This window comes from Peromyscus maniculatus, chromosome 6 (assembly GCF_049852395.1).
Source record: "Peromyscus maniculatus bairdii isolate BWxNUB_F1_BW_parent chromosome 6, HU_Pman_BW_mat_3.1, whole genome shotgun sequence".
Lineage (NCBI taxonomy): Eukaryota > Metazoa > Chordata > Mammalia > Rodentia > Cricetidae > Peromyscus > Peromyscus maniculatus.
The window spans coordinates 13115286-13127346 of NC_134857.1; the positions used below are offsets into that span (position 1 = coordinate 13115286).

Below are 12061 nucleotides of genomic sequence, written 5' to 3' on the forward strand. Positions count from 1 at the left end.
ACAGCTGCCGTTTGCTGAGTGCTTCTTAAAAACCTGGGTATATTCATGGGTGATTTACATAGAGTCTCCCAGCTAGCTATCAAAGATCTTCATTCTTGGAAATGAAATTTCCGTGTTGATATTAAACAGCTCACACCAGACCATTGGCAAGCAGACAGCTGGGCTGGGATTCCATCTGCAAGGGTGTGGTGCCGTTTGCTGGGCCCCTCTCTCTCTGAGTAATAACCAAATCCAAGCATATTTTTGAGACAAGATAGGCTCCTAGTGTTTGCCTCTTATTTTCTCAGTCTTTCTAGAACATTCTACCCTGAGTGCTGCAATAACCACACAGTGTCACCCCTGCTAATAGCTCAGGTTCTGTGAAGTACTCTTTTCTAGAAAGTGCTACTTGCCTTGTTGAACCTTGTCTTCTCATTGACATTTCTTTTTTTTTTTTTTTTTTTTTTTTTTTGGTTTTTCAAGACAGGGTTTCTCTGTGTAGCTTTGCGCCTTTTCCTGGAACTCACTTGGTAGCCCAGGCTGGCCTCGAACTCACAGAGATCCGCCTGGCTCTGCCTCCCGAGTGCTGGGATTAAAGGCATGCGCCACCACCGCCCGGCTTTCATTGACATTTCTTTATGAGCACAGGAAGAGATGAAGCCTCTTTTTGCTAACATGTGACAGGCTAGTACTCTCTGGTAGTCTATCCAGAGGATGTAACCTTTCCGTGTGTGTGTGTGTGTGTGTGTGTGTGTGTGTGTGTGTGTGTGTGTGTGTGTGTGTGTGTAGGAGGGTGGGGTGGCGGATGGGGGACTTAATACCGCAGCTGGTTCTCTAATCCTAAGTACTTAAAGGAAAAAGTAGAACAAAACAGAAGTCCAAAGCTGTGAGGGGAAGTTACAAAAGGCAGGCATGACTATGCCTGCCCGCAGCCCCGAGCAGTGTCTGTGTGGTACAGCGGGTCTTTTGTCTCTTGATATACTCAACCTAAAGTGACTCTTCAAAGTTTTATCCCACAGGAAGCAGGGTGCAAGGGCAGGAGTATAGAGGGGTGGGAATGAGTGTGCTTTGCTCTCCAGAACTGCCAGTCAGGAGGCCGCTCTTAAGGCTGAGGTGTAGAGAGTTAATAGGTCATTGTGTCTACCAAGGCCCCGCGGCAGCTGCTGGCTCCCTCTCTGAGGGGACAGCACAGAGCCGTGACAGCCACTGTCTTTGACCAAGTTGCTAGCTTGTCTCTGAACAGCTTTCTCCAGTCTCATTTCATTATTTTCTTTTTTAGGCACCAATTGACAATGGTTCAAAAATCAGCAGCTACCTTTTAGAATGGGACGAGGTAAGCATCTTCCCACATTCATCCATCCAAAATGCCATTTCCAAGATACTGGCCCTTCCTGAGACGTGTCAGACAAGGGAAATGCAACATCAATGCAGACATTTAGCTCAGTTGCTGTTGACGATGGAAAAGCAGTTGGATTGAAGTAGTACAGTGGATTGTGCATTAAAATAAATTAACTTGCTTTTATGCAAGCAGTGCTACTGCAGGCAGGTCTTAGATTCCGGATTCCCACCGCCTCCCCGGACATTAATTTGTATTTGCAGTTGGTTGCATTTTCATCTCCACTGCATGGATGGTTTTGATAAGGCAAAGCCTGCTATTTGGTAGGCATGCTTTAGTTTTCTTCTTTGGAGTGTGACCTGGTGCCCTTCTTCATGTCTGTGTGGGAGTGGAACAGCACATGAAATCTCATTCATACCTTGCATGAGTCTGTGGATTAGACTGTCCTGTGACAGGGACAGTGCCCATGATGGAGTGAGCGCGTCCTCAGAGCTGCTCTGCTGCAAGCCAGGGGCCCAAGGGCTCTCCATCCTCACTCTCCCAGTCCAGCCAGAACCTCCCGCAGGAGCCCCTGTGCACGCAGGTGCTGCTGTGGCTTTGTTCCTGTAGCTCTCGGCTGCAGGCAGCCAGTGCTTCACCCTCCCTCCGCTGCAGGCAGCCAGTGCTTCATCCTCCCTCCCTCGGCTGCAGGCAGCCAGTGCTTCATCCTCCCCTCGTGTGGTTTAGAAGGGTGCGAAGGACTGAAAAATAGAACATGGAAAAAAGAAAGAAGAAAAACAATGGGGAGCAGTTCAAGTTAGCTAATCTTTGTGACTTAAATTGGAAGAGATTACAAAATTCAGAATGTATACAAGAGCAAAATCATGACTTGTCAGGAATGAAAAACTTAAGAATGGAACATTTACATACATCAGATAGTTAACAATGACATTTTGAAGTGACAGAAGGGACCATCATTGCTTTCTGTGGAGTGTATTTGCATTTGGGTTGCATCTTAACAGCTTTGAGTAACCAAAGACAATTGCTGTGGTGGCTTTAGAATCATACCTCGTAGGGGCAGGTAGGTGAACCCAGCTGGCTGACCCCCAAGCCCCTGGGGTCCGCCTGTCTCCGCCTCCCCAGTGCTGAGATTGCAAGCACGCACCCTCGTACCTGGGATTTTATGTGGTTCTTGTGATCATGTTGTAAACGCTTTCCCAGCGAAACCACCTCCTTACCCCCGTGCGCGGCTTTCTGCCCTGTGCTTTTTGCTGTTTGTCTTCCTAGAACAGTGACAATCTAAGGTCAGAAAAGTCAGAGAAATTGAGTGCTTGAGTGGAAAGCCTCCTCGGTAGGCCCCTGAAGGAACCAGCAGTGGAAGGAGTGTGTTGGTGTGACACCCACCATGGACTGGTCATCACAAAGTACTCAGTGGTTAGCCTGGGGCCTTGTGCCTCCCCATGAGTGGTCTCCTTTTTCTCTCCCCCATTCGTACTTAATCCTCTACCTTCTTTATGCTTCTTTCTCCTCTACCACCTTCACATCCCTGCTGGTGTTGGCTCTGCGGCCTTTGGCTGGAGATACCAGGCTGCCTCTCACCTATGAGCCAACAGAGGGCTCTTCTTGTGCTCTGTAGCTTAACAGTAACCTTGTAGGGCTGGCAGAGCCTCTGGCAGCAGAGGGCCACAGAAACACAGACTAAGAGATAGTTATCCCACCTGGGGGGGGGGGGGGGCGCGGCGGCGGCGGCGGCGGCGGCGGCGGCGGCGGCGGTGGCAGAGACAGTCAGTCAGTCATCCACTTGCAAGCATCCATGCCATCACTAAGTGGGTGGTTTGTTTTCCACCTTTTCTGATCAGAGCATTTGGGGATTGCTTTCAGTATTATTTGATGTATTCATTTATTACTCAGGCATTCTTGGCGCATGGCCCTTCCTGCTTCCCCATGGCAGACTGTCCATGAGAGGAGAATGATTGGGAAGCTAGCACTCTCTCCCCCATGGCAGCTGAGCAGGCTTCAGGTTCTTCTCCTGAGTGCTTTTGAGCATATGTAAATGTATGCAAATGAAGCAAACCTGGCCACGTGCTCCTTGCTTTCCAGCCAGTTACTTCTTTGTTTTATACCCCACATTTCTCCTCCACTCCACCTAGAAAGGTTAGAAAATGGTTCTATAGACTACGGCAATGAGACTACATGCAATAGTAGCTAGTTCGTTCTTGACCGGCTTATCATTTTAGAAGTGAAATTTCTAGAGAAATAGTCTAGTAGTTTGTTTCTAAGGGGGACCAAAGGATCGCCAGCCCTCCTCAGAGTGGCTTGCTGAGTCTCTGTTCCCATGCTGCCCAGGCGCTGGCCACAGGGAAGGCTAGCAGCTGTTCAGAGAAAGAAAACGGCATCAGGCCTGCAGGAAGTAAGGACGCATGAAGCGCTGGCTGCCCCTCTGGAACCTTCGGGTGGTTTCTAGAGCCAGCACCTGGTGCAGGGCCTATTTCTGGACTCCGCTCTAGTACAACATGGCGGTGTAAGAGGCTGGGAGGGGCCGTTATACTGCAGGTCCTGCCTCCACGACCCTTCCAGGAACCATACCTCCCATTGCCTCTCCACAGCTGTCTGCCTCAGCCACACACCCTGGGCTGTCCAGGGGCTACAGAAATAAACCTGAGTAGAGAAGAATTGCGGGGTATACGTAGAGGAACCCATCATGGAAGGACATAATTGACACCTTCAGGTTAACCACCTGCATGCCTTGTGTGCATGCACACACTCAGAGATACACACCAAGACAGTAAACATGCATAAAACCATTTTTAAAGATGGATGAATCTCAGAGTTGTGCTGAGGAAGCTCCATGTCTTCCCACCAGGCCTAGGGCCATAACTTTGAGGGAAGGTGTACCTGTCCACATGTATACCATGTGTCTAGGTGTCCTTCAGAGTCCCAGGCTTTAGTACCCGACACAGAGCAGCGCCTCCTGCTCCAGGAAATTCCGTTTGTAATCTCCGCTCCAAAGGCGATGAGTCAAACGTTTTGAAAGCATTGGTAAACTTTGAGTACAGGACCTGAAGCCCAGCTTTCAAGCCTTTCCAGTGAAGCCACCCTGAAATAAAGCCCGACCTTTGGCTCTGCTGGGACCGCAGTGCTGGGGTTGGGGGAGGGCTCAGTGAGGGCCAGAAGGGGGCCGAGCAACAGAAGGGAGCTCTTACTCAAGCCCGTGGCCAGGGCTTTCTCACTTCATGGAGTTCACCTGAAAGTTACTGGTGGGGCATTGATAAAAGACTGAGGTCTTTTTCTGCCCTGGTAACTAGCTTGGTAACTGATCAGTTTTTAAACCCATGTGAGATAACACAGTATACGATGGCATTGAGCAGCTAAGAATGGAACCTTCTGGAATCCTTGTCTTCTCAGCTGGGGGATCAGTTTTTCACTTGACACATGCTGATTTTCATTACTTGAAGTGGTATGGCTTTTCCTGCCACACCAAACAAGGGCCCTGCCTGTTTGCAGATAGGTCTCCAGCCAGAGCTCCCCCTCAAGAGACACCTTAGCAGGAGCCTGGAGGCAGAAGTCATTTCCAAGTAGGTTTCTATTGGATGGCTGTCAGTGAGCTTCTGAGACCCACCTTTCTTCCTCCTCAGTTCTCCTCAGGGCAGAACCTGGATCTTCACATTTCTAGGGATCCGAACTCAGGCCCTCAGGCTTGTGTAGCAGGCACTACACCTCCACAGCCATCTCCCCGGCCCCTTAACATTTTATTAAACATCAGGCAAAGCAGTGTTTAGGCACTGGTTTTCTCAACACAAAGCCATAGACAGCGAGTTATCTCCGGCCGGGCAGTTCCTGAATAACCACTCAGAGGCTTAATATTATTTATAAATGCTTGGCCAGCTGCTCAGGCTTATTACTAACTAACTCTTACACTTAACCCATAATTCTTATCTATGTTTAGCCACCTGGCTTGGTACCTTATCTCAGTGCGACATTCTCATCTTGCTTCCTCTGTGTCTGGCTGGTGACTCCTGACTCCTTCCCAGAATTCTCAGTCTGGCTCTCTCACTAAGCTAAGTGTCCATCAACACTTCCTTTACAGAGCTCTTTTTTTTTTCTAAAATAGAAAAAGTTCTTATTTAACCACAAAAGATACAACTTTTTAAAAAAAGCTTTTATTTATTTATTTTTTTAAGAAAACGGGCAGTTCTTGGTCCATTCAGAAAGCTTTAGGCTGAGAAGACATGTAGCTGGTAGCTGGTGTGAATCTCAGCTTCTGGCCCAGCTACTGGCCTGTCCACTCTTCATTAACAATGAGCATAATCCACAGCACAAAGCTTCCTTCCCAAGGGAGGGAGTGAGAGACAAGAAGTAGTACAAGGTCCCTGTTCCTGCATAGGTCTGTGCCCATCCTCCCTGAGCTCCCTCCTGCTTGAGGAGCTCCCAGCAATCTGTGGTGGAGGCAGGAGGGAGTTGCTGCATGGGGGATTGACTTACTCATGGACACTCTTAGGGCCAGCTTCTTGCATTTATCTACTAATAGCTAACGTGATTAGCCCATAAATTTAGCCACATGGAGTGATTAACTACAGACTAAGAGATTACAGAGGTCTCTAGGTTAGGGTACAAAGTGGTGAGAGCCTTTAGATTCACACCAGCTACATTCCTTCTCAGCCTAAAGCTTTCTGAATGGACCAAGAACTGCCCGTTTTCTTAAAAAAATAAAATAAAATAAAAGCTTTTTTAAAAAGTTGTATCTTTTGTGGTTAAATAAGAACTTTTTCTATTTTAGAAAAAAAGAGAGCTCTGTAAAGGAAGTGTTGATGGACACTTAGCTTGAATGTTGCACTCTGATACTGTGCGTGTGTGCACACTTGAGTGCAGTGGCACTCAGCTAGTCACTCCGAGTGCTTGTGGATCTCCTGAGACTGTGTTTGTGTTCACTAGGGAGAAAGTACTGACCTGGTAGGTCACGGTACCTCAGCAATCAGTTTTATCCCTGAGCCTCAGTCTCTGCAGTGGGGAGATAGTGTCTGTTATCTTATGACACGCTTGCTTTATGACTGGCTGACATGACTTAGCACAGCGGATTTAGTGCAGTGACCCCCTCCCGTGTGTAAATCCCTGGTGAAGGACAGTATGGGAGTAGACCGGCTTCTGCCAGGACTTTAAACAGGGTTGCTGCTGTCGGGGCACACATAGACCGATGTTCAAATGCGGCTGGCTTGGCTTCTGTTGGGACACAGAGGGAGTTTGTGGAAGATCCAGAAAACCAGTTCTGTGGCTGGAGAGCTTCTCTCTGGGTCCGCCAAGCCCCTGCAGTCCCACAGCCCACTTATAAAATAAACACACAGATGCTTATATTATTTAAACTGTTTGGCCTAATGGCTCAGGCTTCTAGCTATCTGTTCTCATATCTTAAATTAACCCATTTCTATTAATCTGTAAGTTGCCACGTGGCTCGTGGCTTACCGGTATCTTAACATCTTCTCATAGTGGCCGCTGGCAGCATCTCCCTACCTCAGCCTTCCACTTCCCAGAATTCTCCTCTCTCTTTGTCCTGCCTATATTTCCTGTCTGGCTACTGGCTAGTCAGCGTTTTATTTATCAATCAATCATCCACAGCACAGTTCTGTGGGTTGAGATGATTGAAGCTCCCGAGAACCTTCTCACATGTGGCTAAGCTGGTCGGATGAAAGCTCACATCTGTGTTCCCAGTGACTGGAGCCTATACAGCTCTGGAACTGAATGGACTGCCATTTAAGGAAACCCAGAGATGCTGAGCACTAAGACAAGAGAACAGAAAAGGTCAGAGCAGGAAGAGCCCATGAGCTCTGTTAACAGACCACAGTCCATGCTGTATCCATGGTTGCAGTGCACAAACCATCTGGGGTGGTCCAGACTCACAGAGCAGCTCCTCAGTATCTCTGGGGATTGAGCGACAGCTCAGCTCATTGAAGGCTTGAGCTGCCTCCACAGGAGGAATTTGGTGACTTATTTATTGTTAACTAGTCACTTGTGTGGCCCAGGAGTTGATAACCTCTCAGAGTGCTTCTTGTCACAATGAATTTGCATGTGACTCTTTGTCAAGTGACAGCTATCATAGGAATGCAAGCAGGGCAGCACCGCCAAGCTGAGTGACGTGCTGAGCTCCACGAAACCCACGTAAAAGCTTACTATGGTTTAAATCTGAAGTGGCCTCCACAGGCTGCTGTTTTGAATACTACATCTCCCATTTGCAGTGTAGTTAGCTGAAGGCTGTGGAGACAGGCCATAGGGCCTGGCTGATAGACGTAGATACTAACTAGGTAGTGGCCCTTCAAAGCTTATACCTACCCATAGGTCTGGTCCAGCTCTCTCTGCTTCCTGGTGTACCAGGATGAAGAGCATCCTCCTCATGGTCCTCACATGAACTCCATCAGACCATTACCATTCTGAGGGACCATGAGCCGAAGCAAGCTCTCCCTCTACTGTCCTCTGTCAGGGGTTCCGTTACAGTGGCAAGGACATTTACATACATAGGCCTTCATACTCATTCTCTCTCTCTCTCTCTCTCTCTCTCTCTCTCTCTCTCTCTCTCTCTCTCTCTCTCCTCTCTCTCTCTCACACACACACACACACACACACACACACACACACACACACACACTTTTGTACATGCATGCCACACTACCTTTACTCCACGAAGGAAATCAGAAGTCCTGGTTTCCATCCCTCAGCGCCAGCATCTGGCTAGAAATGTCAAGGGAAGATGTAGTCTTAGATCTTTTCCAGTGACTGTACCTGTGGGGAACAGGGTCGGGTCGAGGGCTCACTGGGCATGAGTCCATCACAGTTGATCTTTAGCTCCAGTGCAGTAAGCTAGACCTTCTCTGGTAAAATGGCAATGTTTCGCCATATTACAAGTCCTTACCACCACAGCCAGGGCTGTAAGAGAGCCACGGAGTGGCTTCTCCAACCAGAGATGCAGATGAAGAAACCCAGCCAAGAAGGCTGTCTTAGGGTTACTGTTGCTATGATGAAACACCATAAGCAAAGCGAGCTGGGGAGGAGAGCGTCTATTTGACTTAGGGTTCCACGTCACTGTTCATCCCTGAAGGAGGTCAGGACAGAACTCAAGCAGGGCGGGGACCTGGAGGCAGGAGCTGATGCAGAGGCCATGGAGGGGAGCTGCTTACTGGCTTGCTTTTTGCGGTTTGCCCAGACTGCTTTCTTCTAGAACCCAGGACCAGCAGCCCAGGGATGGCACCACGCACAATGGCACAACTCCCCCCTCCCCTAACCAATCACTAAATAAGAAAATGCCCCCGGGCTCACCTGATCTTATGGAGGCATTTTCTCAGCTGAAGTTTCTCCTTCCAGATGACTGTAGCTTGTATCACGTTGGCATAAAACTATTCAGCACAGAGGTCTTGAGAACTCAGAAGCACGGTTGAAAGGAGAGGAGCCCCTCTTTTAGGATCCTGGTACTGGGCAGATTCTCTCTTTATTTGTTGCATGCACAGAATGGGGCTGTGGACTAGAAGCAGACTTTGTGGGAAGGTTCTGCCGGAATCACAAATATTCATCTCAATCCCTAGCACCTCCTCTGTCTGCTCTATCTGCCATGTTTACTGGTGGCCAGCTAGAAGGTAGGCACTGTAGCCTTCCTTGTGTGGTGGGCCAAGCCAGCTAGTCTTCAGTTCAGACATCAGTTGTAAGGCAACTCTGTGTGTGTGTATACACACACACACACACACACACACACACACACACACGCACGCACGCACGCACGCGCGCACTGTGAACATGTGGAGGCCAGAGGTTGATATCTGATGTCTTTTCTGATCTCTTCACCCTATTTTTGGAGCCATGAGCTCTCACTGAACGTTCGCGCTCCACAGTTCAGCCGGACTGGCCAGCACGCTCCAGGTGACCTCCTGTCCCAGCTCTCCAACACTGATGTCATGGGCACACGCCACCTCGAGTGCCGTAGGCCGGAACCATCCCCCACCCCCGGCAGCTGCTGCTTTTGTTAACCGCCTCTGCTCCTTTCCTTCCCCACTCACTGGAACATTCTCAGCACGGCAGTCTCCAAAGCCCTTGACCATGCCAGGATCTGGAGAGATGTGTAGTGCAGCCACGCTGCCTCTCTGAACCTAGGCACTTCCCGACTGTCCCTGCCTGTTTCAGGTAACCAAGCCTCTCCTGTGAAGTGAATCTCTAGTGTTCCTGGGCATGAAATGTAAGCTGTTTATTCAGTGTGTGCAGCCACAAGCCACCCCACCCCTACTTGTCTTGGAAAGGTCTCCTGAACCAGCGTGAGGGTAGAATGGAGTCTGGCACTAGAGAATTTGTAAATCCACCCAGATGTGGAGTGTCCCCAGCTCCCCTTTATGAGACCCCACCTATTACTTAGTTTGCTGAGCACATCTCAAGCCAATGTTTCTATTTGCCTGGGGTCTGCCAGTTCTGGAACAACATCTAAATATAGACGCATGAGCAGACTGAACCATAGCGTAGACCTGGCGGGGTCCTGGCCAGTGCAGACTCACTTCTTTGGTTTTCAGTTGCATTTCTGTCACATTACACTGTACTCCTGCAGAGAGCAAGCTCAGTGACGTGGCCCGTGTCCACAGCCCGTACACAGCCACACAGTAGGGACACCACAGTCACTGTCCTATAACTTACTTAGCAGACAGTCACCCTGGAAAGTGAAGTCAGGACAGTGGAAGAGGTGACACCCGGAAGGATATAAGCATGTGGCCAGAGAGAGCTGGTTCACCGTGGGGTCTCCACCCTCATCTTGGGGTTCTTGGTTGTGTGCATTCGTGTGGGCATGCATGGAGGCAGGTGTCCCATTCCTCAGGCTCTGTCTACCTTGTTTTGTTTTGTGTCTTTGAGACAAGTAGGACCGACAGCCGCGGGAATCTCTGTGTCTTTGTGTCCCCAGCTCTGGGATTATGAGCCAGTGCCACCACACTCTTTTTTCTTAGATGGATTCTGGGATGCAGCTCTGGTCCTCACACTTGGATGGGAAGCATCCTTCCAACTCTGCCATCCACCCCCATTCTTGTGTGCCAAGAATGAAGATGTACAAATAAACAAGGGGACATTTCTAATCTGTTAATTTCAAGGCAATTGAAAATACCAGCCAGCTTCATCTGTGGGTGCCAGTTTCGTTGGGCATCCTCTCCTCCAGTACCGGTGGTGCCAAGCTCATTGGGAATGTTAGCCAGGGCACCACAGCCCTCGCGGCGGTGTACAGAGTTACTCTGGCAGGCAAACACGAGCCTGAATTAATTGGGATGCTTGTGAATTATGTGTGTGGAATTAGCCCAGAAGTGTTAAGTTCCTGAAGCCAAAGCCAGCCCTTGTAGAAAGTCCGTCTTCCCACAAACTGAAGACAGCTGCTCCGAGGATGTTCAGTAGAGGAAAAACTACTTGAAAAAGGATTTTTGACTGTTCTCAGTCTTTCTGTTACATTCTTTGACAAATTAACACAAACAGTAACATGCTGTTTTTAAATACATTTTAACTTTAAAAATTAGTCCGGTCCTATAAACAGAATCAAGTACTTTTTGATGTACCTCCCTACCAGTTTTCAGGCAGGCTGACCTCCTGTCATTTGCCTTTTCTCCTGGAACTCTTTTCCATTGTGTACTCTTAGAGAGCCGGGAGCCCACTTAGAAGTGGAGGGCCTGGGAAAAGCTGTTTTGTTTGTGCTCAGACCTTGGAAAGGCATGCTAAGAAGTTTTAACCCAGGGACTGGGAATGTAGCTCAGTAGTATAGTGCTTGTCTGTCATGCCTGAGTTTCTGGTTTCCATCTCAGGACTATAAAAAGAAAGCAGGATTTTTCTTTGGTCTAAATTGTAATTCTCTAGATGAAGTAATTGCATTACTGGGGGGAGGGAGGCGCAGTTTGGATTAGTCATTGGCATCCAGAAGTTTGACTCTCTTGTTTGCATCTGCGGTGATTTTAAGGGGCCATTTTAAAGGTCCTTTAGGGTACTGGATGGCTTTGCGTGTATTCGAGGGTATACAAAAGCAGAACACCTGTTAGGGGAGGCATGTGGTCTTCTGCAAGCAGGGATATTGATAAGTTTGCTGAAATTAGGACAAGGGGCATCGAATGAATGCGTATGAAACTAGAAGAGATGACTATAATAATAGCTTGCAATAATCACATTCTTCAGTTAGGTGGTTATTTTTGAGACCGAGACTCGTGTGTCTCAAGCTGGCCTCTCAGTTGTTTTATAGACCAGTTTGTCTTTAAATTCCTGGTCCCCCTGCCAGCCACTCCATGTGCAGTGATGCAGATGTGTGGGGTTGCCCCGTTGATGAGGTGCTGGGCATCAGACCCAGGTCTTGGTGCGTGCTAGGTGACACTCTGCCGGTCGACAACATCACAGCACTGCAGTCTCTTTCGTGTGCTCAGGAATCCTGGAGTAGGGATTGGATTGGGCTCAGGGAATAGTCAGTCAGCTCTGTGAAATCTTGAGTTTCGGCTGGGAGGGCTCACTGACTGAGCACAGTCCTCTGAGGCAGATTCCTTCTCTGGTACCGAGGTCATTGCTGGCTTTGGGATTCCTCACGGCATGGCAGTCTCGGGGTGGTCATGATTGTGAGGTGAATGTCCCTACAGAGAGGCAGAGGCTCTGTCTGTCACTGTTCCAGAAGCTTGGTTCTGAGAGACATGCGCCCCTATGGACATGTAAGGCCTGGAGAATGACTTCATTTTTGCACAGATAGGGAATGAAAGCATTCCATGTCCCAAACACTTCCTGTGTCAAAGCCTCTCT

At 48.8% G+C, this 12061-nt stretch overlaps 1 protein-coding gene across 9 annotated transcripts in view; it reads left to right on the forward strand.

Annotated features, from left to right (window-relative positions):
• Positions 1-12061, forward strand: part of Fndc3b (fibronectin type III domain containing 3B) — a 305735-nt gene that overhangs the window by 234111 nt on the left and 59563 nt on the right. For all 9 annotated transcript variants that reach the window (XM_076573956.1, XM_076573957.1, XM_076573959.1 and 6 more), the window contains one exon: positions 1259-1312. In XM_076573956.1, the coding sequence (XP_076430071.1) occupies positions 1259-1312 (54 nt within the window). The remainder of the gene's footprint in view (positions 1-1258; positions 1313-12061) is intronic.